The sequence below is a fragment of the Podarcis melisellensis genome (assembly GCF_964234715.1).
Source record: "Podarcis melisellensis genome assembly, chromosome: 1".
Lineage (NCBI taxonomy): Eukaryota > Metazoa > Chordata > Lepidosauria > Squamata > Lacertidae > Podarcis > Podarcis melisellensis.
In genome coordinates this window covers 132,777,389-132,804,877 of record NC_138528.1, presented here as the reverse complement: position 1 = coordinate 132,804,877, position 27,489 = coordinate 132,777,389, and the positions used below count along the sequence as shown (strand labels likewise).

The window sequence follows — 27,489 nt, the reverse complement described above, 5'->3', positions numbered from 1 at the left end:
ACCTGGGAACTTCCCTTTCTTCTCCCAACCTCCCACCCTGGGAGATCTTCCCTTCCCTTCCCCTCCCACAAGGTCCTTCGCCAAACAGCCATCACTTTAATCTGCATGCAATCCCCTCCCTGACCCAGAGCAGAGGTCCACTGCATTTCAGCATCCGCTGCATCCAACTCCACTATTCCACTCTCCCGCCCTGGCAGTCCCCCATCTACAGTGGTACCTTGGTTTAAGAACAACTGAGTTTATAGATTCAGGTAGGCAGCTGTGTCGGTCTGACGCAGTCGAAATAAATAAAAAAATTGTCCAGTAGCACCTTAGAGACCACACGAAAGCTTATACCAAGAACAAACTCAGTTGGTCTCTAAGGTGCTACTGGACATTTATTTATTTATTTCATCTTAGTTTATAAACAACTTGGATTAAGAATGCTGCAAATCCGGAAGTAGGTGTTTTGGTTTGTGAACTTTGCCTTGGAAGCAGAACATGTTCCGCTTCCTGTTGAGTGTTTTCCATTTGTAAATTGAGTCCGCCGCTGCTATGGGAAAGCACGTCTTTGTTTAAGAACGCTTTGGTTTAAGAAGACACTTCAGGAATGAATTAAGTTCATAAACTAAGGTACCACTGTATATCATTTTCCAAGGGTTCTGTGTCCACTTCAGTCTCAGCTTTGTCTAGTTCATCTTTGTCTGCCATTTTATGCATCTCAGCTCTGAGTTCTTTTAACTGCTCATCCAGAAACTTCAAACGCAATGCTCAAAGTAAGAGGAGGAAATAAGTAAATGTGCAAGTAAACAAGCATAATTGATAAGCCGACATTTGGAGGATTTGTCTATTCATTTAGCCTGCCAGGAGCTGCTGGTAAGCATGTAGAATAATGTTATGAGCATTATGAGCATAGAAGGAAGGGGGGAAATGCAGGGAAAGAAAGAATTCAAAATGTCAAAATCTACAAACTCTACATCTTGGTGCTTTGGGGGGAGACTGGGGAAGGCGAGATCAAACGCTGAAACATGGTTTGCAATGTCAAGTCTGAGGCTCACGCAGGCCAATCTCCCGCTCCCTCCTGCCCTTGTGAACCACAGTTAGTAACTTCCCGTCTTAGTCAAACGAGTCTGCCGTTCATCCATACTATTCATCCAAACTATCCATTGTTGTTGTTGAATTTGTGGAGAGCAGCAGACACGTCCCCCCCCCCCTTTATCATCACAACTACCTTCTGGGGCATATTAGGCTGACAGATAACTCCTGGTCCAGGGCCACCCAGTGAGCCGCATCCCAGAGGGGGCATTTGAATCCAGGTCTCTGCAGTCTAATACTCTTACACCACACTTAATTATGCGTTGCCCTTGCCTTGAGTACTGCAATTGATCCTGGTTTGTAGGAAAGCACAAACCATACATTGGCCATCGGGACAAACTGCAAAGTATGGTTTGCTGAGAAGTTGTTAACGGCACCATGCAAGGGCCGGGGGGAGGGGTAAGGAGAGTGCAAGCAAGACACATTAAATTTGGCATTAAGGGTGGGTTTTAACCATCGGGGCTACAAAAAAATCAGTTAAAAATTAGAACCAACCTTCTGCATAACCATCCATTTACAAAAAATAAAAAGTAAATAGAAAAATAAAGAAAATGTTAGTTAGGCTGCCATAGAAGAGGCTTTTAAATCAAGTTTTGTGGGACAGGTTGTGTTGCATAACTTATTTATTGTATTTATTTCATAAAAAATTATACACTGCTATACAACAACAACGTCTCAAAGCAGTTTACAAAAAATAAGAGTAAAACCAATAAAAAATTACAACCCTGATTTAAAACATACAAAGTTAAAATACTAAAATTACTTCAACTGTCTATGCATCTGGGTAGGTCTATCTAAACAGGAATGTTTTTAGCAGGTGCTGAAAAGAGGACAGCGAAGGCACCGGCCTGATCTCAATAGGCAAGGAGTTCCAAAATGCAGGCGCTGCGACACTAAATGATCAAATTCTTACAAAGAGGAGCAGGTATTATGTGGCACCTGAAGTAGTGCCAATTCTGCAGATCAAGGTGGTCAGAGTGGGCACACAAGGGATAAAGTGGCCTCATAGGTAAACTGGTCCTGAGTTGCTAAGGGCTTTATATGCTGATAGTAACACTTCAAACTTGGCCTGGTAGTAAATCAACAAGTGGTGCAGATCTCCAAGCACAGGTGTTATACGCTGACAAGGCCTGCACTGATTGCAACTTCTGGATCAAGCACAAGGGAAGCTCTGGATCATGTCTCCCTGCTTCATAATCAGACTGGCACTAACGAAACTTCCTTGACTGTTTAAGGACCATTGCTATTCACTTCACACTTATTTTGTAGGTTTGCGATTAATTGTTGAAGGGCATTTTGAGATGTGGGAGGGAAATGAAGAATTAAACACAGAGGCACAAATGCTGAGACAACAGTCTTTAAAACTAGTAGCCTAGAATAAGATGCCCCTTAAGATCTGTAGCTTTCAGCTGACGTGCCCCCCTATTATACGGTGGTTTAATTAGTTGTTTCCATTCTTAGAACCATTCTTGGTTTGGTTAAAGGAACACACTAATCAGCAGCTGAAAACTAAACTGATATTTCAGAAATCTTAGTCGCTGCATAAACCAGAGCAAAGCAGACGTATGAATGTGTGCATGGGATGAGCAATCAGAATATTTAAGGAGGGAGGAATAAGCCCACCATATGGCTGGTTTTATTTCTTTCCCCCCATTTTTTAATCCAGGTCATGGGACATAGGAAGCTGCCTTTAGGCAGGAGTCTCTCCCAGCCCTACTGAGAAAGGCCAAGGATTGAACCTGGGACCTTCTGCATGCAAGGCAGACACTTTACCACTGAGCAACAAGTCTGGTCTTTTTCAGATGGGGCTGGACCATCTTCCAGAGCCCCACGTAGCATGGCCAGCGATCAGCCCAAAGCACCAGGTTGAGGCCACTGGGCATCTAGGCTGTTTACATGTACACATGGGGAGCTGTTCCAAGGGGTTTCCTTGTTAATCAGAGACCACATGAGTTCTGTGCATCCATTTCATGTGGAAATTAACATGTTGGGGGAGAAGATCAGGATTGTTCTTGCTGGCCCTGTGCTCAAACCTGCCTGTGTTCAAGATGCCATTTGCACAGGGGGCTCCATGCATAAAGACCCATACCCCCATTGTGACAGGTGTGAATCACAGTCCAAATGTGCCAATGGAAACTTGAACACATGGACGTTTGATCAGTGGCATTGTTCTGGCCCCTCTTCCTATCTACCCCAAATGAATGCATGCACAGAACTTTAGCTTGAGATCAAGCATATCTCGGTTCATTTCAGAGTGCCCTGTTAGCTTCCCAATACAAGCATTCCTCTGCACAGTGGCAAGAGATAAAGAAACAGTTACCTATTCTTTCATGGGAAATTATCTAGAAAACTGAATAATGTTCTGATATATACAGCCACAGCCACAGGACTACAAAAAATGGCTCTGGGAGTCGTGCATGAAAACCTTGACAGGTATAAAAACCTTCACCATTGGCAGTACAGGAATCCTGGGGAAATTACAGATGGCTTAGAAATTGGCCTACTTTACCAATATCTGCTCTGTTTTACCCAATTCCTTACTCTGCTCTTATCCATAGGGCAACAAGTCAGCACTGCAGTGTGCAAATGGAATTACAGAAAGCAATCCTGAGAATCACAGAGATCTTTTTCTATGGGGCATATTATTATTATTATTATTATTATTATTATTAATCATCATCATCATCCCATCTTTTTCCCAGACTCAAAGCAGCTTACAGACAATATTTTAAAATCTCCAAAGAGTGCAACTGAGATATAAATCACTTTGAACACCTGAAATGTGTTACATAAATGTCAAATATTATTATTCCTTCTATTAGGGGCCTGAGCTCTAAGCTGCTGGTGCAAGCATCTTACAGAGAGTTCACTGTGTAATTGCTAAAATGAAAGCAAACTTGACACTGGAAATTAAGAATGCCTGGTGTGCTCTGGGGGCTTTATTCTTGTTTTTTTTTAATATTGACTGAATGTGATATGCTTTAATAAAAGCTCATCTGAAAATATTTTTCAAACCTCTCTAAAAAAAATCATTTTGCCTCTAGTTCATCGCACTGCATTGATCAATAGATCTCTGATGAATTACAGTAGCACCAGTAATTATTCTTGGCTACTGTGAACCCTAGTGGAATTTGCTGTGCTAGAGCAGGGCATCAAGGTGGCAAATCAAGGAGTAGGAAGGGGGTGGGTGCGATTTGGGAGAAGCCCAAGTGGAGGGAGAACTTGCAGTCCCAGTCTCTCAGCGCTGGGGAATCCATGGCCCCTCCGAAGTTGGGCCAGCCCCAACTTAGCCCCAGCCCCCATGGTCAAGGGTCTGGGATGGTGAGGGTTGTGGTCCAGCACAACAGGAAGGCTACAAGTTCTTCATCCCTCTTCTAGAACAATCGCTGCAGAAATGCAAGGCTGAAAGCTAGAAACTAAATAGGTTTCAGAATTATTTAAGTTCAGCTGACCATTCTTGTATTCATCACTTCTCTGACAAAGTCCAAGACACTGACTTAGAAGAAGGGGGGGGACCCTTGGTGTTCATACAGAAGCAGGAAAACAAACTGCATTTCAGGGTAGGGTGATTATTGATTTCTTAATGGATTACTACTGGACAAAATTTACACTCCCGCCAAAAGCATCAATCTTGGGATAATAATTACAAACCTCTCTCAGCACACTGAGCATCCTGAGGGAAGGGGGGGAAATCTTATTACTATCTGCCGGGAAATGGCTGTGTTTCTATTTCTCCTGTCCCAACCACATTACAGCAACACATCTAAAATATATGCTATTATTATAGGTAAAAAGCTGAAACACATATCTTTGCAAGAAGGTTGCATAAGGAAGGTATCCGGTTGAAAATTTTAGAAAGGTGATTATGTGAACTCATAATTACCCATTAAATAGGGCAAGCATGTCTTTGCCATCTAGTGACACCCACCGCAAGAGCTGCTTCTAGGTTTTTTTGCTTAAAAAAGAAGAACAAAAGTTACAGCCAGGCTTTAACTCTGGTTTCCAGTATCTTCACTCACCTCAACTGTTCTCATGTAAGACAGCAAGCATAGAAAAATGTAACACATGTATGATAACAGTTAACACATTTTAATTATGGTCTATACAATCAAGGCATTTAAAGGGCATTTAACCATTAAAATTAGGGGTGTCAACCAATTATGTCAGGTGAGAAAAAGGCACTTTTCTTCTTTTCTCATAATACAGAACTGAGTTGTGCTTAGCCAATGAAATTAACCAGGAGGAGATTCAAGGCAGAAAAAGAAATTAGTTTGTCACACTATGCATAATTAACTTTTGGAATTTTCTGTCACACACAATGGTGATGGCCACTTGCTTAGATTGTTCTGTACTGAGGATAGACAAATTCATGGTGAATACATGGTAACTAAATGAAACCTCCAGATTCAGAGGTGGTCTATCTCTGAATTCCAATTTCTGGTGGACAAAACACTTTTGAGTTCTAGCCTTGCTCTCCTTTCCTTGTGGGCTTTCAAGAAATATATGGCAGGAAAGTGTGGGAAACAACATTTAGAAGATTAATATTCCATTTTTCAATCAAATGATCCCCAAGGTAGCTTTACAATAGACTGTAACAACACACACACATAAACACACACACACATAAACACACACACACACACACACAAACACACAGAACGAAAGCCCCTAGCTTTGGATACGACCAAAGTGTGCTTCCCTTTAGGTCCAGAGAAGATGATGTTGAGATTAGATGCCTTCACCTGAATCAATAGGGCTATACATTTAAACTCCATTCACTCCTAGTTTTTAACTGAATAAATTATTATGCTTTTGTTCTGCAAAACCTCAGGAAAAGCCCCTTTTGTGGATGCTGAGGGATGGGGACTGTTTATCTTCATCATCAGAACATTTACAATTAATGGTCCCTATTACAGTACTACGCTGGCCCCTGGCCTCTTAAGTGAGATGGGCGCACAACCCCAGAGTCTGTCAAGACTGGCCCGTACGGGCAGGGGTACCTTTACCTTTTATTACAGTACTAAGGCCCAAGGATTACAGTTTCAAATTAACAAGAACAAAAGCCCTCAAGGTTCAATTGTATAGTTCAAGATTCAGATGTAAAAAAAGGTATGTTTCCTGACTAGTGCAGAATCAAATTCAGGACAGGAGGCAGTTTTGCAAAATGCTACAATCAACGGGAGCTCCTTTTGCTAATTTTTCAAGGATGGTTAAAAAGCGCTTACATTTTCTGAGAATATCTGATCCCAATACAGGAACCTGTGACCGAATTCTCATGAGCTTCATTCCCTTCAACGACATCAGTACAAAGCTATATGTGATTGGCCATTATGACATTGAGACATTGGCGCTTCACCTTTAGCAATGGTAAATTTGCTCTGCCACCCCAAACTCCCTTACTTGAAGGACACTCCCTTCGACTCCCTAAGGGGAGTGGAGAATGAAGTCACTGGGATATAGTTGAACAATCATGAGGGAGCAGAGCTTGGAAATATAAGACTGCTCTGATCTCTACTCATCCTTCTTCTGCTGGAAGGGGGCTGGACACCCCTTTTGGGTTGGGTTTGTAAAGAAATGAAATCTTTATGATGTACTTTATCTGCATTTTGATGTCATGATTTAAGTTGTAACCTGCCCTGGAATCAGAAAACAATGAAGAGCAGGTTCAAAATATCTTCAGTAACTAAACTACGCACTGGAACAATTTGTATGTTTTATTTCTTTGCTTTCTCATGAACTTGACTTATACAAGTGGTCTTTACGCTCCTAAGTACAATTATGTGAAGACTGCAAGTTTGCCTCTGCTATCAGGGGGGTTTGCGTGCAGAACATCTCCTTCACCTTCCACACAGGTCACCTGTGGCTTCTGCTTGCTTTTTGTGTGTGACAAAAATCATTTTTTCTAATAGCACATTCTTGACAATCCCCAACTCTAAATGTAACTTCACGGTCAAAGCATACTTCTGTAAATCCCATGGGAATAATGCAAACATTCACAAGTCTTGCACCACGGCAGAAGGCTAGGCGTAGGATACTTTTAAAAGGAATAAATTTTCCACAACCAAAGGGGAAATAGGAAGAGCCAGAAATTCTAGCAAGTTAAATTCTATTCAAGTCAGATGGAGAAGGAAGTGGAAGAGAAGAATGAATAATAAAAAGTCTAAGTACCTCAGAAACAAGAAGTCCACAGGAAAGAGATAATTAGATGCTGAAGAAGTTTAAAGCACAATGGAGGAAGGATAATAGTTATCCGCAATGCTGAGGCACAAGTCACTCTGGAAACTCTTTCCGCTGATCCCCAGTGTGTGAGTCTTCCCTGTTGTTACTCAACCTTGAGAGAAATTGCCTAACTCTGAAAGTCATATCTCAGCTCTCTGTACTCAGTGGGACTTATTTCTGAGTGGACATGTTCTAGATTGTGCCAGTGGCGTAGCGTGGGTTGTCAGCACCCAGGGCAAGGCAAGTAATTTGCGCCCCCTAACCCGTGGATTTGCGCCCCCTAACCCCCAGATGTTGCACCCGCCCCCCTGCACCCCCATGCTACGCCACTGGATTGTGCTGTTAGTTCACTGCTCATTTTCTCAAAGTCTCAGCATTATTCAGTAACTTTTTACTTGACTTGACTTTCTATATCTTGTGTCTCCTTACAAAATGGCAGGAAATAAAGTACCAAGAGCCCCTGGGACCCTGCAAAAAGCAGAAAGACATTATTTGAACCATCAACCAATAGGCACCTTGCTATAACAGCTCATTTACAGCTGGAAATATATCACATTATCCCAGCTCTACCTACTCTGTAACACCGAGCAAGCTGTCAAAGATAGCGTTACAAAATAGTTATTGTAAGAGATCCCCTTAAGCAGTAAAATTAATTTGACCTATTTTATTACTGAATTATTACTCCCACACAAATTCTGTTCAGTAGATATTTATCAGTGTTGACATTAGTATTCCAGTTAGGCAATCTCCACAGCAGGCAGTCTTCCTTATCAAAGGTGTACTGAGGAAATCTGATGTAAACGCCCCGACACCAGACTAATCACAACTGGGATGAACATACATGCCCTGCAACCCAGATACCACATGCATCATAAATTATACAACCAATACACAAAATATAAAAATGTATATTTTAAAATTGCTCAGTGCATGACTGATTACAAATTTATGTCAGCATTAAAACTTTTGCAGAAACTGACAGTCTTGATGCAGTAATAGCAGAAGAAATGTGGGAAATGAGACGCATATAAGGAGAAAGCACTATGATTCTGGAGGGCCTCATGAAGAAGTTCTGCTTTGTTTTACACCCATCCAAAGTTCTATTTTGTGACCATCAAGCCATTCTGCAGCAACTACTTGCATATTCCTAAATATATCTTCAGTTACAAAACAAAGTTAAATCCAGATGAAAACAGACACATGACACTGAGAGAAAAATCCAATATGTGCAGAAACATAAACATCATATGGTGCTTTAAATACATATACATATATATATATATATATATATATATATATATATATATATATATATTTACTAGTAAGTTTGTGTCCTCCACAGGAAAGATCATATTGCTTGGGTTTTTCAGATTAAAAATTTCAACAGAAACGAGTGACCTCATGGACCACTTTGACAGGGGGGCAGCATGCCCTCCTGCCAATCTCCTGATGTCACAAGGATATCAGGTGACCCAACTTCAAATCAAAGTTTAGGGCTTCAGCTAGTGTCCAGGAGACCAAGGCCCACCAGAAGACCGCACTCCTTGCCTCCCAGAAAGACCAACATGGCGGAGGGAGGCCCTCCCCAGGCTCTCTCCATTGGCCAGTAATGGAGAAGCTATTCCAACCTGGCTTTTCTCTTTCTTCCCTACTGATGCTTCCTTTACACCCGGTCTCTTGGATTCTGAGTTCGTAGCCAAGAACCAGCAATCTTTTAACAACTATAGAGAAATTTCTGTACACATATTTCTATACATGTTCTGATAACATGTTATCAATTGTCCTTACTGTTTTAAAAATGTTTGCAAATTTTATTTTAGTTGTATTGTTTTACTGCTTGGGTTTTTTTGAGGCGCTGGGCTCATTTGGACAGAAAGGCAGTACAGTACAGATATTTAATTAGTTTCACACGTGCTCATTCATACATCTGTTCCATATTGTTCCACATCAGCCTGTGTTTTTTTAATGCACAAAAAATTATGTTATTCATTTTATTTTTACAAAGTACATATTTTGTATGCATTGTTACCTAAAATACGCATTCTAGTGCTTTTGAGCAGAGAACTGAATCACAAAATTCAGAGAAGTGCAAAAACTAAAGGATAAATGTGTTCTGGTCCATGTTTCAGCCTGAAAAGTATAAACCAGGTCGATTTAACAGCAATAGCTCCAAGGATAAGATAGATCCAACCTCCAGCCTTTCAGTGTCCATCTGATGGCACCAGAGCTCATATTCCACCCCCTGAACCCTAGAGGGACTCCTCTGCTCCCAGACCCCAACAACCGGATCACAGATTCTTTGGGAGATCTGGAACAGTATAAGGAGCCTTCCCAACAGGTTGAAACCCTTTTACGAGCCAGATGCAGCACTCAGGAAGTGAAGTTTCTGTCTAGATTATCTTAGCCCAGGCTATAAAGCTCTGGCAGATTCCACAAGGTACTGCTGAGACAACTTGTATTTTTCTACGTCAGCTGCAGGACCACTAACTTGGTCCTGAGCCAGTATCATAGTCCTTATCCAAGATCCTAACCTGACCTGGACTGCAGAGAAATATACAGTGGTACCTCGGGTTACGAACTTAATTCGTTCAGGAGGTCCGTTCTTAACCTGAAACTGTTCTTAACCTGAAGCACCACTTTAGCAAATGGGGCCTCCCGCCGCCGCCGCTGCTGCTGCTGCCGCCGGAGCACAATTTCTGTTCTCATCCTGAGGTAAAGTTCTTAAATTGAGGTACTACTTCCGGGTTAGCGAGTCTGTAACCTGAAGTACCACTGTACATGAAATTATGTCTCTAAGCTTATGCTTTAAAGCTGGATGTTGCAGGGAAAACTACTAGAAGTTTGCAAAGGAGTGTGGTGGAGTCTCCTTCTTTGGAGGTCTTTAAGCAGAGGCTTGACAACCATATGTCAGGAGTGCTCTGATGGGGTTTCCTGCTTGGCAGGGGGTTGGACTCGATGGCCCTTGTGGTCTCTTCCAACTCTATGATTCTATGAAACTCAAACTTGCATCTCTAGCTTAAGGAAAACACCAGGACCTGGAGAGGGGAGGAGCACCTGGGCGTGGGAAGAATTTTGGAACAGCAAAACACGTGTCTGCTCTAAGCTTAAGGAAGATGCCAAAGTGGAGAGAGGTCAGTGAAAGGGCTCCATTATGGCTGACAGCTGTGATTTAAAAAGTTAGAGACTGTTTCATTTTGGAAAAGATGACTTATTACAGGTGCCCAGCACAAAAGCTCCTGTACCTCTTTGTCTGTAATTTGGCAAGAGTCATCTACTTTGCAAGCGCTAGTATGTATGCAATTTTATCCACTTTAAGCAAAGGTGTGGAAGGGGGACTTATAGTCATTTTTTGACTTTCCAATACAGAAAGGGGGGAAACCAAGCAGATTCCAGCAAATATAATAGCTGCCCTTGTTGGTAAACCACTGCAGATGCCCATTTTAAATTTGTTAGGATTCATGATATCAGAATGTCTGCAAATTTTATCCAGTTCTGCCCCCAAACAAGAAATTTAGACACTTTTCCTTTTTAAAGTAAAAACCAGAATTTAAAAAGGTCCAGTACAAAAGCCCAGGCCATATTTGCCAGTAATTTGGCAGGTTTTATCCACCATGATTGCAAATTCGCCAATTTCTGTTGAAAGTAAAACAGTTATAGACGTCTTTTGATTTCCCAGTAGTGAAGGCGGGGAGAGGAAACGGAGCAGATTTGGGCAGATGAGTCAAACAGAGCAACCTACAGAGCACCTTGCGCTGAATCTGGATCTAAACGGAATCTTGTGGTTGGTGAACACCCCTCTTAATTACCATCTTTCACAACTGCACTATAATTTTTATTTTTGCAACTATGGCTTATCTTCAAACACTGCATCTGTATAGTTGTACATGCACTGTGAAAGTTGGCTGCATGAAAGGCATGGGCGCCCAACTGGAGCACATTAACGCTTGCCGATCAGAAGATCAGCGTCCAAATCCCCGCAACAGGGTGAGCTCCTGTTGCTTGGTCCCAGCTCCTGCCAACCTAGCAGTTCGAAAGCACATCAAAGATAATTAGGTACCGCTCCGGCGGGAAGGTAAACAGCGTTTCCATGCGCTGCTCTGGTTCGCCAGAAGCGGTTTAGTCATGCTGGCCACATGACCCGGAAGCTGTCTGTGGACAAACGCCGGCTCCCTCAGCCAGTAAAGTGAGATGAATGCGCAACCCCAGAGTCGTCCATGACTGGACTTAACGGTCAGGGGTCCCTTTACCCTTTACTATCACTTTGATACTTGTTCACCCCATTATTATTTTTTAATAATTTGAAGCTGAGAGCATCTCACGATATCATTCAAGCACACTAGTACATACCCATGTTGTTGTTGTTTTAAAGTGGCAAACCCCAACTGCCACTGTATAAATGGCCTTTTGCCATTTTAATCGTTTATATGGAGGCCCCGCCTTCTTCCTTTTCCAGGGCTTTGATGGACAACTGCTCTGTAGAAGTAGATTTCTAGCCCAATTCTATTTATGTCTACTCAGAAGTCCAATATTTTGAATATTTTAAATGAGACCTAGGCTGCAATCCCAAGCATAGCATACTTACTAGGATGCAAACCCTTATTAAATGCAGTTAATTACAGTTGTGTAGTGCAATCATATGCATGTCTACTCAGAAGTAACCCAACGGATTTCAATGAGACCGCACTTCCTGGCAGTGCTGACTCCAGAGGAAGGCAAGGTTGGACATTCAAGACAGGTCGAGGCATCACTATTTCTGCCTTGCATAGAGCATGCAGTAAGAACAGAGGCAGTCCATGGGAATTCTGTTTTCATGTTGTTCCAGGTTAGATCTCACTTAAGAGTACTGTGCCTGAACTCCCCTGCCCCCCCGGTGAAATCCTAGAGCCAACACCACTCCCATGAGCTGAGGAGTTTTAAGTTCATGTTTAAAGAACAGAAGTACAGTTATCCACAGAGCAAGTCATGTTTTCAGCATGGTTTAAGAGGCCTTTCCTCCTTTTTTACATGAAGACAGGATATAGCAGGGCAGCTGGTGAGACTAACAAAGATATAGCGCTAAGAAGAAAAACTGTGTTAATGTCTCACACCAGATGTAACTGACCTGTAGAAAACTCTATGAACTGAAAACAGAGATACTATATGTAGTTTTGTCATCCATGAAAATAGTTGAATAAAAACTTTTTTTAAAAGAAGAAAAAAAAACTGTTTTAATATTGTTACTAGATTTCCCACTGTAATCAGGACTGCATGCTCAATGGGAGAACCTGAAAGCATGCCCTAGTGAGAAAGAGGCAAGCACTTATTTGTGCGTGTGTGCGCGCGCATACTATATAATTTCACATCTATTACTAGTAAGCTGTATTTAACAAGCATTACACCCAGTAATGAAATTTGACAAACTTATGGTGCGAGGGAAGAAATAGTCTCAAACAAGTTTTACAACAATGCTGTACAATTACAGTATGCAAATTAAGTGGAATCATGTCATATGCCAATTGGATGAGTCATGTCTGGTGTAAGGATCCTCCAAGGAAGGCAGCTGCAGATAACTGTATGTTAACTAAATGAGACGCCTTGCCCTTTAGAGACCAATGGGGGTGGCAGGAAATGAATTTAGTAAAGCCATTTGGTAAAAATCAACAGCATGCAGGTTTCTTGCAAGCACCAAAGTCTTACAGGCTGGGAAAAGAGGAGGAAATGTTAGAGGTCTCTCTCATGCACACACATATCACAGAACACCTGAGTGCCAAAAATAAACAAGGTACTGAAATGGCACCAACCAGAAGGGTTATAGTGAATGTGTGCCGCATCACCACTGGTGTGGACAGTATTTGTACATTTTTAAAGGGCAAGCCTCCAAATATTGGAGAAAATTCACTTATTGATTAGAGTACTGACTGGGTAGAGCTAGGAGCCACCCATTGGGAAGAAGTCCAAGCTTGAGGTGGTTGATGTCTGTTTATTCACACGCTGAGACAATGAAGAGGCTACATTTCACAACAACACTGTGCCTGCAGGCGAGGAGGGCCGAATAATGCCCCCACTCTTGCTATATTTCTTTGCTTCAGGCACTCCCCCCCCCCCCCCATAGCATGGCTCACTTCTGGTCTCAGGGCAGGTGTGTGAGAAACAAACATGGCTGCCTAAGGTGCCAAAGGAAGCTGTTTAAAAGGCTGAATGAACAGCAAGGTACCTGGTATTCCTCCAGGTGATTGAAGAGGGTGTGGGAGAAACTGACAGGATGACTGTTATGCACACATGCGGGAGGAGAGGGTGTGACAGGTTGTGCTTTATTACAAAGCAATCTTCCCCAAAAAGCCATTAATGTGAATATAATAGTTCTGCCGCAGATTAACCAATGATTCAACTCCACCCTCATTGTAACCTTCAGCAAGAGAGCAGAGTGGTCTAACAACTACATAACTGGCACGTATAGAAGTCTTCCGAGGGCTCTGTATACTTTGCATACTGGCATGATCACCACCCAAGAATGGAACCCATTCCCTTCGGCAGGGAAGACCCAGAGCTCAGAGGTAGAGCCCGGAAGGTGGTTTTGCATGCAAAAAGCCCACACTCCAGTTGCAGGATCTCAGGTGCCGCAGCTGGGAAGGACAGAGACCTTGGAGACCTGCCACCAGTTGCTACTGTGCTGTTTTGGACCATGGCCGAGCTCAGTTTAAAGTAATGTTAAATTTCAGCATTTTTCTTTTTTAAAAAAAGTAGAGGGAGCCCCAAACCTTTATTCTTTGTTTCAGCAGGAGAATTGCTGGAAAGCATGTAAGGATTATCTCATGGAAGTTGGTAGCCAATGGCCAGATTACAGCAACCACCCAGAAGCTTCTCCAAACCGTTCCATGTGCCGGCTGACTCCAAAAGGCAAGCAGTTCCAGCACAGGGACTCACAATGCAAAATAAGGTCATTTTCGCCACACTCCTGCAAAACACCCACAAACAAGTAGCATAAAGGAAATCAACAGTGGAGAGCCCTGCATGTCTTTTGTCATATGGAGAAAGCCACCAGACACAGCAATGTAGCATCTGTAAAACAACCTGCTGGCTCTCAGAAGTTAGAAAGTAAAGAGATGGTGGTCCAGAATGGCACTTTAATTCACAGTTCTTCACCCTCCCCCCGCCCCACCAAGTATTTCCTCTTCTCTGTTTTCAAAATCCTGCACTGGAAACTTCAAACTGCTGTTAAATTGCAATGATTTCCCCCCATTATTCTGAGTTTCAACCATTTAGAGTGGAAGCACCACTACAGTTCTGCCAGAGGTGCTGCCTGATGGGAGGTAAGGCCTGAATGGTTCTCAGTTATTGCAAGTGCCTTTCCCCTTTGGACGTGAAGGCTACCTGCAGAGCTGGAGTCAGGGCCCTGTGTACTCTGCAGGTGTGGGTGAGCGAAACTATGGTTTAACATGAATGAGCAAGCACACTGGCACCAGGAGCAAAAATCACAGCCGCTTCCTTCTACCAAAGCTCCAGCTACCAGGAGCAAAGCTACGATTTGACTCAGGCTTACATGTGAATGAAGCATGGCAGTTGCACTGTGATATCATTTCTGTTTCCCCTTTAAAGAATGTCACTGGGATGATGCTACAGCCTGGTGTTGTGTCACTGATAGAAGCACAAGGAAAATGGCAAGTCTGCTGGGCTGCGGGTTGCAGTTTTGCTGCTTCAAGGGGTGACAGAGCTTCTAGATTTGAAGAACAAAATTTTAAAACCACTGCCACCACATAGACTTAAGCTACATCTTCCCCCACCCACCCTCCAACGGTTTTGGGGTTTTTCAGTCTTCCGTCCTCCAACCCCCACTCCTTTGCTTTCCTTGCCATTATTTTTTTTTTAGAAATCAGAACTGAACACTTCAGCTCAGTTCTAGAAAAAACATTTTGATTGATATATGTGTGTGTGTGTGTGTGTGTGTGTATATATATATATTGATTTTGTCCAAATTGATCAGAACAACCTTGCAAAATACTTATTCCATTATAGATATTTTATAGTTCATACAAAATCTAACAGTACCCTGGCATTTTAATCTTTCAATCAACATTATCCAATATGTTTTGCAATAAAATAGAGGATTCATAGTACACATGCAAACATAGCTTATAACTAATTAAAGTTTGCAAACAGACATTTACAACCAATTAAAGTTGTCAATATTAAACAAAGTGACAAATAAAATAGGAAAGATGGGCAATAGATTGAAAAAAATGGATCATGGCTGTTAAGACCCACAGTACACACCAAATAAAAATAGCTTTGTTATATTATTGTGCAGTTAACTAATGGCCAGGAAAGGACTTAGATATTTAATTATTTTTCCAAAGTTGGAATGGATGAAGTCTGTTTAAAGGCAACATGTTCCAAAAAGGCAGGACCCCAGATGAAAACAGATGAAATGGCGGAGAGCTTGTGTCTGGACTGTACCACTTTAGATGACAGGTGGAAGCTCACACACTATACTCTCTTCCATTCCAAAACATTCCCTGCACATGGGAAAATAGTATGTTAAGGGGTACAAAGTTTTCTATGCACTGGGGATTTTGATGTGGAAGACCATTCAGTCATGTGACTCTCCACCTGCAGTTTGAAGTGGTACAGCCCAGATCCAGGCTCAGCACCTCAATGAGAACTAGGCCAAGGCACCAAGAGGGGAACTGGTACATCTGATAACTGCTACAGCAAAGCAAAGAGCATCAACTGACCCAAAAGCACCAAGACAAGTCACAAGCTACTCTAGTCACAAACTAATCTGACCTGGGAAAACATTCTTTCCCATAATAAAATACAGTCATCATTTACAAGATGAGGGAGGGTGAACAATCTTCTCTAAGCTTAAGAAACATTGCTCCAAACCTCTCAACAGCAGTGTTAGAAACTCAGATATGCGAGCTAGGCACCAAATGGCTCCTTAAACCAAGGCTGCAGTTGCCAAAACGGAATGAAGCCACTGCAACCCAGTGCCTCTGACATCCATCCCACAGAGTCCGTCCAAAAGGAGACCATGGTATTGAGAGCCACAGAGCGACTGAGCAGAAGTAACAGGGTCACACTCCCCCGTCTCTCTCCCAATGAAGGTCATTCATCAAGGCGCCCATGGCTAATTCAGTTCCAAAACCTGATCGGAACACAGATTGCAGTGGATCAGTCTCATTCAGGAATATCTGCCACTGTGTCACAACCCTCCTCTCCACCATCCTGCCAGTTTAGTTGCTTCGAAGGGTGATGTTCCAGACATGTACATCTATCTGTGGATTTGCGTGTAAAGTACCATATTGGATACCACAGAGATAACATCACTGCTACCTGGTGAGAGTGAATTAAGATATAGTCTGTCAAAAATAAACTTTATGTGTCTTAAAAATAATTATCAGTAAAAAAAATTGATTTAAGTATTTTGACAACATTTGTGATTTCTTTCTGAGGAAAATAGGACAAGTGACTATATACTTGTGACTTGTATTTCTCTCTTTGGAAGCTGAAAGAGCATAAGCTTGCTGCATACACTAAGCACACAGAATATAAACAAAAGCATCCAAAATCACCCCAAATAAAAAATGGCTTATTGGTGCAACTGGGGGCAGGGAGTGGGGTGTGGTGGACACAGGACACAAGCATCACACAAACAGTGCCCTCCTGTTACACCAGCATTGCACAGCAGCTCAGTCAATGTGGTGAATCTTCTACGGTGCACCACTGGCAGTCTTAATGGATGCATGAATGGCAGAAAGCGAGGGACTACTACCATTCAGAGTTTTAATAATGCCTACTCCCTTTACTGGGGCGCAGGTGGCGCTGTGGGTTAAAGCCTCAGCGCCTAGGACTTGCCGATCGAAAGGTCGGCGGTTCGAATCCCTGCGGCGGGGTGCGCTCCCGCTGCTCGGTCCCAGCGCCTGCCAACCTAGCAGTTCGAAAGCACCTCCGGGTGCAAGTAGATAAATAGGGACCGCTTACCAGCGGGAAGGTAAACGGCGTTTCCGTGCGCAGCTCTGGCTCGCCAGAGCAGCGATGTCACGCTGGCCACGTGACCCGGAAGTGTCTCCGGACAGCGATGGCCCCTGGCCTCTTAAGTGAGATGGGCGCACAACCCCAGAGTCTGTCAAGACTGGCCCGTACGGGCAGGGGTACCTTTACCTTTACTCCCTTTACTTGGAGTGTGTTACAGCCTTACACCCACTTCCTGAAGTTACTTTAAAAGGCAGTCTCCTTGTGGCTACTTTCTGGGCACAAATTCTGAAGGGAATTGGAATCAGCATTCACTGGTCCTAGACCCCAAATTGTTTCTTCTCACAATTTTATCAGGAATTAACACCAACCTCCCTCTGCAAAATTACCTTTGGTATTTTTCCTTTTAGTTGCAACTAGACTGACAGTAACACAGGGATAGAAGCATGTTTCTGTTGTTACCATGAACAGCTGGGAAGCTTTGTTCCTAGTCGCTTCTGAAAAATTGACCCATCATCTTAAGGTTCCGAAGGGGACTGCTAAACTGATGGAATCTGCTGCCACTTGAAGGCTATGGGCAAGCAGTGTATGAAGCCACCTATCCCCGTGAAGTATGACTTCATTTGGCAACCAATGACATATGACTTTGTTTGTCTGGTCGGCCCAAACGGTGCCCTGCTACACCCGACCCGGATTAACAAGACAACGTCCCTCCGTTTCGTTCATTGACTTACGACTCCCTCGCTGCTTTATTCTCACCATTCCAGTGACTGGTGTTTCCCCCCCCCCCTTAAGTACATTCAGAGTTATTGTATTGCAACTTACTACTGCCGTTGTCCTTTCTACATCTTAATAATAAAAGTTTAAAAAGGCAGCCTAGAATTCTCTTAAATAGATAAATCACATGGGTGAGCAACAGTCTCACCAGCCCTTCACCTTGGGTACAGGGCAAAAGGCATACTTTTGGGATAGCAGTATGGGTCTAGGGCAGGCATAGGCAAACTCGACCCTCCAGATGTTTTGAGCCTACAATTCTCATCATCCCTGGTCCTGCTAGGGATGATGGGAGTTGTAGTCCCAAAACATCTGGAGGGCCGAGTTTGCCTATGCCTGGTCTAGGGCAAGGAGAGGTCAGTTACAGCGGCAGCTGCCTAGGACACCTGCCGTGCAAACAGGAGAGTGCCAAATCTTCATGTATGAGCATGGCTGGTTCCCCTCAGAAGCAGGGAATGCGCCCCAAAACCCCTTTGCAACATCACAGTGGCTCACACTGCCAAGAGGGCTTGAAGCTGGATAAAAGTGCCTATTCACTAAATTTGTTTCTCAGCACTCACTTATAGAACTTTCAAGATGGTATTCAAATTGATCATCCACCAAAGAATACACAGTATTTTTCTCTTTCTCGAGACACATATTGCACAGTATATTTAATATTGTTAGTTATCAGACACAATCTCATGCTGCAAATATCACTGCTCTCTTGGCTTCATCTATAATCTATGTATGCTATATGTAATTATAGATGTGGTAATGAAAAGATGAAACTGACATCTACGCAACATGTGCCAAAAATATTTGACCTGCAACCTTTTGGAAGCAAACCTGAAATCATTAGTAGTTTAGCCAAGTCTTACTCACCTGGAATTGCCACAGGCTAATAAATATGAAGGGAAAAAACCCTCTCTCCCAAGCATGTAATTTTACTAGAGTTGGGTGAGAGTGGCTTGTTTCGAAAGCAGTTGTTTCTCTCTCCTGTCTGGTACACACACTGTTTATGGTACACAAAAAAGCCAAGAAAATTGCCTGTTATGGGCTTCTTCCTTGTTTCAACTGGATACAAATACAGCCAGACTGAGGCAAGGGGTGTAGTCCTAAATTGATCTGTTCAGGAAAGCCACAGTGGAAAAGCTTCTATTATTCTTTGGAGGAACAAGTCCCAGAAGAGTAACAGAATCAATCCAGCCCTCCTGGAAAGAAAGTCATGAAGCAAAATGTGCAGGAACCTTCCTAAGTGATTTCTGTGAAATGAGCAAGCCAGGCTGCTCCCGGGGTGATGGATGAGTGATTTGTTTGGACACCAGCCAATAGGAATCTCTGGATTCCTCAAGAGTTGCTGTATTCCCCTCTCCTTGATGCACTTATTTTCTAGGCAGAAATTCCAAAGGTTGGAACTTTTCTCATATGGAAATATGATCATGAGCAAAGCTTCATCGTGACTGTTATGCCAACCCCCCACCATAGCAGCCATTTTGTGCCCCCAGGACTCCCTCAAAATTCAAATCCACCCCAACCGTTCAATCCAAAATGTTTGGCAACTCTTGTATTAATGCAACATACCAGCATGAGACAGCCTTTCAGCACAGGACTAAGTTGCCAAGACAGGTCAGAAATGCAACAAGCACAAAGAGGTTTCTGTTGCCTTCAGGTGCATGAAATGCTGCATAGGAAACAGCCCAAATCCATAAGCCCATCCATACCAGGTGAGCCTAATGATCCAAATATGAATGTCTGAGAAAGTTTTAACCCCACCACTATTGCCTGTTGCCTAGGCCCAGATTCCAGAAACTAAGGCTGGGCAAATATACATATATAGAATCCAAAACCAGTTTGAAGTCCATATCATGATCTCAGCTTCATAATTTTTGGCCTGATGATGGTGTGTGTGTGTGTGTGTGTGTGTGTGTGTGTTATGCAAAAATCTTGATGCAAGAAAAACCGTGAAGGCAGCCAGTGCCTCCACGTAGCTCCATCCTTATTTCAGACATTGTGATAAATCGATATATTGTGATGTTTAGCTGGATATATATCACAATGTTGAAAACCACATATCGTCCAGTCCTGCCAGCAACACAATGTATCAGAATGTATTGTTGTATCAATGTATCATGCATCAAAATGCACTCAGCAAGAATCCTGTCTTCTAGTGTCTTGATAGTTTTACATGTCATTATATTTTGTTTTAAACATATTTTGGGAGAAAGTAGGATAGAATTTCAAACAATTCATTTCTAAATATGAAGTTGAGAAAACAAAAATAGCAGCAGCAAAGAAGCCAGTTGAAGGACTCTCTGGAGGTTTCTGTGGAGACCTTGCTTCAGATGGAACAGATTTTTAGGGATCTGACAGGCACACGCAAGCCCTGCCACCTAGCTGGCTTTAACATAGATTCACAGAATTGTAGAGTTGGAAGGGGCTCTGAGGATCATCTAGTCCATGCAGGAATATGCAGCTGTCCCACATGGGGATCGAACTGCAACCTTGGTGTTATCAGCACCACACTCTCACCAGCTGAGCTATCCAGGGCATCTTCTCCAAAGAAAATGCAGAAGATCTATTGAAATTACAATGGGAGAAAGAAAGTACCTACAGTAAACCCTGCAGAGAACCCCAGTCACAACTCGGTTGCAATTACACTTCTACTGAACAGGAACAGAGCACGTGTCCTGCAGGTGTGAGGTCCCAATTCAATTCCCAACACCCTCCAGGCAACAGAGCTGGAAAACCCCCTGGCCAGAGGATGTGGAGAGCTGTTGCCAGAAGACAAGACTGATCTAGATGGATCAACAATCTCACAACAAGGAAGCTCTTCTGTTCATAGGTCCTACCAAAAATAAGTAACAAAGTCCATAGGTTCAAACAAAATTTTCTTTTTGCAAAATATACAGGAACTGTTCTGTCACCGCTGCTTAAAAACTTGACTCAAAATGTATTTCAATGTACCAAGCACCTCATCTAAAGATTTTTCATAAAATAAATGGCAGGAGATTTAATTAAAACCACATAGGAAGCCCTGCCCACACATTTTGGGGCTATCCACTCCCACAGAGAACTGGTGTACTGTGCACGTGTGAACATAGACACACACCAATACACACTCACACACACACAAATATGCTTCTTTCATTAGAACACCAATCCATGGATACAAATTGCTGTTGATAAACCTGAAGAAGTTACAAATGCTCAGAGCTTTAGAAACTGGTGGCCCTTTCTATCTCCTGATCACAGGAGGCAACAACTCAGGTATGCTCCACTTCAATGGCCCCTCCTGAACTCCATCCCCTTGGCCTTTCCCCTGCCGCATAAACTGAGCCCCTGGTGCCAATGGTAGTGAAAATGCAGACGTGGGAATTCAAAAGATCTGTGGTGCTGCTGTGCACACAGCACCCTCTGCATGTTCCACACTGTCAACGGGATCCCTGGTGCAGGTGGCTGGGGCACCTAAGATCAGTGGAAGATTCTAGTGAAGGTCTCAGAATAAACTGCTTTGAGGTTCAAACCCCAAGTTCTCTGTATTCAGGCAAAAGCCCTGCTGCTTGGCAACAGAATTGGGTCTGTATTCACAGGCCAAGTCAGAGGCACAAAGATCTATCCCCCCCCCCCCCGCCATCCACCATCCTGGAACAGCCATCTATTTTAAATCTAGACAAAATTATGCATTGTACTTGCTGGTTTGGGTTAACAGGGTAGCACAGGGTAACAGTTGAATTTAGATGATAACATTCTATGAAAGAGCAACTGCCCAATTTCAATATGTTCATTTTCACCCAACAATTAAAAGCGTACTCTTCTCTTCTGCATGCCTACTCAGAAGCTAGTCTCACTGAGTTCAGTGAAGCTTATTCCCAAGTAAGTGTTCACTGAACTGCAGCCTAATTTGGGCAAGCATTCCTGTTGACATAATAAAACAGGAGTTTTATTTCTCATCATTGATAAAAAAGAAAGAAAAAAAATGAAGGAAGTGAGCAGTAAAGTTTCATAGCTCAATAAAATGCATATCTGAACTCCAATTCCACAGGTCTGGAAATGTCTAAATGTCTGAATTATGAGAAGCCAGCATATAAAGTTCAGTTCAGAGTACTAGCAATCGTATTCTTTTGCAACGTATATATAATAATTGGATATTTCATAGTAACTCTCAGTTTAAAAGGCTCATAAAACCTGTGTTTTACTCATAACCTCCCGGAGGACAGGAGAAAAGCCTGTTACACTCAAACACCTTCCTCTCAGCCAGGGGTGATATGAAGATCATACTTTATTATTGCAACAAGTTCATTCTTAAAGCTTCACCTTCCTAGCAGAGCATTATTTGCAAAAAATAAAAATCCACTTTGCAGGAATCCCCAAGCAAATGCACAGTAAGAGTGGGCAGATGGAAAACAAAGTTGTAAATTCAAGTTTCTCAGTTTTAGAGGTCCATTAAGACATTCCAATCAACATCAAAAGCAACCCACAATCCTTAAAAAAATAAAATCATCTCATGCAATTACATCCAGTGGATATTTAATACTCTAAAGGTATGGAGTGTTCGCAAACTTAAAGCAGTCTTGAAACACATTATTTCCCTCAAAGAATTATAGGGACTGCTGCTGTTTACCCCTCAGAGAATTACAATTCCCAGCACCCAGAATTCTTTGAGGGCAGAGGGAAATGTGCTTCCAATGTGCTTTAAAGGCATAGTGTGTATGAAGCAAGAGTCTAAGTTAAAAAGTTTAAAGTGGTTCAACAATTAGAAAGCTATTACAACTAATACCAATTCAGAGGCAGTGAGAGGAAGACAGAACAGCCACAGAGAATAGGGTTGGGGGTTTGTCAAGCCTTCAGTCATTCAGCTCACTGAATATGGCTTTAGAATATTCTTGGCTCTTTGTCTTCATTTTGCCTTTGCTTAGGAATCATGCCTAAATACTGTTTCGATCACAAAAGAAACTAGCAAAGCCTCGGTTTTTCCTACCTGGTTCAGAAAAGTACTAGCGCCCCCCCCCCGCCATCCTGGGATAACTGAGACTGGCAATCAAGCTCAGATTTAGACAAGACATTAGCATGAACTACAACAAATCTGTCCTGTCCTCTCTTCTTGCATTTGCAAACTACGTAGATCGAACAAGATTGATAAACCTGCTAGGCAAAAGCTGTATGAAAGGTGACTTACTGCTTGTCATGTGACTTGGTGAGGTATGCTGCCCATTGGGTGTGCTTGAGGTGAGGTCAATTGCCATATTGGAGTGATCCCTTTCGGGCGAAAGTTCATTGTCACCTATTCCATAGGAGAAAACCTTCTATCAGCTTCACAGAGGAAAATTGACATTTGTGTTCAAGTAAGAACATGTGCTTGCGAAGGGGAGGGGAGATTATATTTGAAAGCTCAGTTCTCAGCCTGATTAGATTCTTCCACAGCTTAGGAAGGGTCATTTTCTGCGGCAAAATATATTAGCTGCTGCTCTGGGACAGCTATCACTCTGTACGCACACCCCTTTTCATGTCATACTCAGTTACTTGACTTTGCATAGTATGTATAATTTTAAAAGCAGAATATGTCATCCCACAGGGAAGCATTAAAAACATATGGAGTACAAACATGAAAAAGTTACAGTCCACCCTGTTTCCCTTCAATGCACAGATCCAAAGCATATATGCCCAATACTGTATTTAGTATTAAGAGTCACTCAACCCATGCTGTCTTAAAACAATGAATTCAGTAAGAAGACAAAGAACATTGTGGCCCCTAAGCAGCAAAAGGCATGAAAGAAAATAAAAGCAATACTTACATGGCATGTATCCATCAGTAGCCTCTGCTTCCATAGTCAAAGTGCAGTGCTGCAAGGCAAAAAGTACACTGTCAAAGTTGCCCTCGCTCTGTCAGTTATTAAACATCTGGGCTCCTAAGCCATTTTCTCCTGCTGCTGCTGCTGCTGTTATCAATTTAATCAGTGTTTGAGCAGCACAAGTCTCTCTGCCTAGGATCTTCCTGCAGGCATCCAAGTGTTGAGGCAGGTAGAAAACTTTAAATGCCAGAAACAACCCTGTGCAGAAGAAAGAAAGTGGGAGGGAAACAGACACACACCTGAATCACCGTTTCCCTGTTACTAAAGAAGTCCTGTTTGTGCCGGGTGTATTTCAACGGAGATGCCAATGCTTTATCAGTAAACAGCCTCCTATTCTTCAGTCCACAGTGTACTTGCTAGTGGACTGAACTCGGGGGCTTAACTGCCAAGTGAGAACTTTGGGATACTGAGCTGAACGCCTTGTGGGATGCCGGCACCGCAAGGTTTCCTGCACCGCAGTTGTTCCGTGGTGTCCTCGGCTTCAGAACAAGTAGGTGAGTCCATACTTTTTAAAAGCAGAGTTGCAGCAACTATTTTACCCAGGGTCCAGTTCATTCTAACTTATCTATTCTAGCCAACCCTGGAGCCCCTTCCAAAATACTTTCAGACCACATGCTCTATACTGTAGTAATCTCAAAAAGTTTCTTGAAGCACTTTACTAGCAGAGAACAAGCTATTACTTTCCAGAAACCTAAGTCACTGTATTAGATGATTCCCACTAGCTCAAGACTTGATTAAAAATAAAATAAAATGAAAAGGTTGGTCATCATCACCATATCATTTTAAGAGGAAACTTTAAAATGAAGGGGTGTGTGGAAATAATGGCAAAAGAAGAGCTTCAATTTTTCCTCTCAGTCCCCAGCTCCCTTTTGCCTTTAGTTTCAAAACTCTTGCTACACCAAGCAGTTAAATTATTCACAATGAGCCATTTCTGTATTGATCGCCAAGTATATTTAGACCCAGCTCCTGGAATTTCTCCATTACTTACTGGAAAACAGGCAGCTTCATTTCTTGTCTCCTAAACCACTTCCCTTCACCTCATCCCCCTCTTTTTTTTAAATAAATAAGATATACACTTTTCTCTGCCTTCTTCCCCCACTCTGCAAACTGCAGATCAAATTCCTAAGACACTCAGTATACATAACGCTTACATTTCAACAGGCAAAGCTGCAATCCAACTGATGCTTGCCTACATGGCTTTAATAACAATGATAATAAATATAACACACGAGCTCTAAATGCTTGAGCAGAAGAGCCGTTCCCTCCTGCCTCTTCAAAATTACCTTATCTTCCCTTTCCTGCAGGTAACACACTCGGTAACGGGGGGGGGGGGGAGTTGTCTGAAAACAACAAGCTTTTGGTGGGGTGGTGAGATACTATCCCAGGCAATGAGATGGGAAGAAAGGAAAGGAAATATACAGGGTGGGGGAGGAGAGAGAGAAAAAGTTCTATGATTAAAATAAAAGTTTGTTCACCATTTCTGGCTTCTGGTGGCAGCTTCTAACCCCTCCTCCCTGCCAGGAGCGAAGAGACAGAGGGGATTATGGTGCACTGGAGGTATAGGCAAGATGGGGAAGCGTTTTGAAATAATCCAGCCCCTTCTCCTCCTCTTCTTCTTCCCCCTCCCTCTCGCCTCCCCGCCTCCAGAGTTCAAGGGAAGAGGAAGAAAACTTACAGGTAGGTCACATTCAGAGCAAATGGATCGGTGGGGAAACAAAGCACAAGGAAGGAGAAAGGAGCGTCTCTCTCTCTCTCTCTCCCTCTCTGTCCTCCCCACCCACCTTCTTTCCTCCCCCTTCCCCAGGATGGTCTTGTTGGAATGGCACGTACTTTCAGGAAAGATGAAGAACAAAAAGGAGAGAGAGAGAGAGGTCAGCCAAAGCGACAAGCAATGCGATTAACTAGACGAGAGAAAACTTGATCCACCGGTTCCTTAAGAATCGGGGGGGGGGGAATCTTGGAGGAAAAGAAAGGGGGTGCTTGGAAGGCGTGGATCAGGGAGTTTTAAAAGGGAAAGGGAACCAAGCAGCAAGAAACCAAGGCCAGCTTCACAAGAACTGTTTTTTGGCCCTGGGCGAAATAAAGAGATCTTCATTTCATCCATCTCTCTCTCTCTCTCTCTGTGCTCCTTCCCGAGTCCATAGCAGAACCTGTCAAAGTAATTTAAGCCCTGCGTTTTCAAATGCAATGTGTGCCATGCCATAAAAACCCTGCGTTTGCGTTCAGAGAAATCTTTAATCGTGGGTTTCCTTGCATGCATCTTGCATGGGAGACTGTTGCAGTTTGCAACAAGCCCCTGTCAGTTTCAAAGAATGAGGGCGGGGGGGGGGACAGGACTGACTAATCAATTGAGCACCCAAGAAAGCAGATTCCTTGCTTTTTTAAAAAAAACACAAAAACCCTGATTTATGCTTTAATAGATATTGCCTTTTGGGTCTCTTGAATCGCTCGATCTACACTGAAGAAGAATGTTTTGAAAAATCATCATCATACAGTCCTCTTTCGCCTTCCTGCACCATTATAAATATTTGCGGGGGGGGGGGGCGGGTAAAAACAGCAACAAGTCATTTGACTCCCGGGGCTCCGGAGATGCTCCATTATTACGCGTTGCTCTGACAGACCTTCCTCCCCTTTCCGGCCCGCTCCCCCTCGCCTTTGCCAAACACAGACACACACAAACACACACAAGATGCACAGAAGACAGAGGTCGCATTTTGCACGCAGATTTTGCAGAGCTGCTCTTGCACCCCCAACCAAAATAAGCACCCCCAGCAAAGGTTTACCTCAGCAGCAGAGCATGTTGCAAATCAGTTCCATCACCCTTGTTTGTTTGTTTTGTTAATGAGCTTCTTTAAGCCCCCCCCCTTCCCCCCTCCTTTCTTTTTCTCCTCTCCTCCTGCGCGTGTGTTTGCGCGCCGCAGTTGGTTATGGAAACTAAGGCAGTGGATCTGTAGCTAAGGGTAATCCTGCATGGGTTTTTTTTTTTACTTCCTCCATCTTCAAGAGAGCAGGGTTAGCCTGGGACAGCTGGTCAAACCCCGAGAAACCGATCCCGGGAACTCGGGCGCGCACAGGCGCACACCTCCTCCCGGCGCACATCCCTCGCCAGGCGCCGCCAGGGAGGAGCGGGAGCGCGGGGAGGTCGGGCGGGCGCGTCGCGGAGCCGCTCAGCAGACTCGGCAATCGATTGCAGGACAAGCGCTCAGCCGCCGCCGCGCGCGCGCGCGCGCGCCCCGGCCAGGCTGCTCCTTCTCCGGCGCCCCGAGGTGCCCCGCAGATCACGCAGCCTCCTCGGGAAGAGAGCCGCCTCCATCGCTCGCTCGCTCTCTTTCCCCGCAACCCTCCCTCCAGGAGGAAAGCCAGAGCGGCGCCGGGATAAAAGTTGCTGGGGGTTTCGCTTCCTTGCTGCTTCGCAGGGCTGCGGAGACAGGTGCCTCCTATTTGGGAGCAAGGTTTTCCCCCTCCTCCAGCTGATTCTAGGAAGTAAACAGAGAAAGAAAAAGAAGCAAATTGCGTGCGTATTTGTTGGCTGTGTGTGTGTTGCATGGAAAACCCAGCATCTCATGATGGGGTAATTTTATTTTTTTTATTTTATGCATTTATATCCCACCTTTTCCTCCAAGGAGTTCAAGTTGGTATA

The 27,489-nt window shown here is 43.4% G+C and overlaps 1 protein-coding gene across 6 annotated transcripts in view; it reads right to left on the bottom strand.

The window, feature by feature from the left end:
• IKZF2 (IKAROS family zinc finger 2) overlaps positions 1 to 26,711 on the bottom strand; it is a 97,915-nt gene extending 71,204 nt beyond the window's left edge. For 2 of the 6 annotated variants that reach the window (XM_081929029.1, XM_081929031.1), the window contains exons 1-3: positions 25,325 to 25,403; positions 23,793 to 23,841; positions 23,177 to 23,281 (exon numbers count right to left, since the gene is read on the bottom strand). In XM_081929029.1, coding sequence (XP_081785155.1) covers positions 23,177 to 23,281; positions 23,793 to 23,841; positions 25,325 to 25,327 — 157 coding nt within the window. In that variant the 5' untranslated portion in view covers positions 25,328 to 25,403. Of the gene's footprint in view, positions 1 to 23,176; positions 23,282 to 23,792; positions 23,842 to 25,324; positions 25,404 to 25,524; positions 25,545 to 26,632 lie in introns of those variants that run through there. The other 4 variants (XM_081929027.1, XM_081929028.1, XM_081929026.1 and 1 more) reach the window with 4 other exon arrangements.
• Between the last annotated feature and the right edge of the window lie 778 nt (positions 26,712 to 27,489).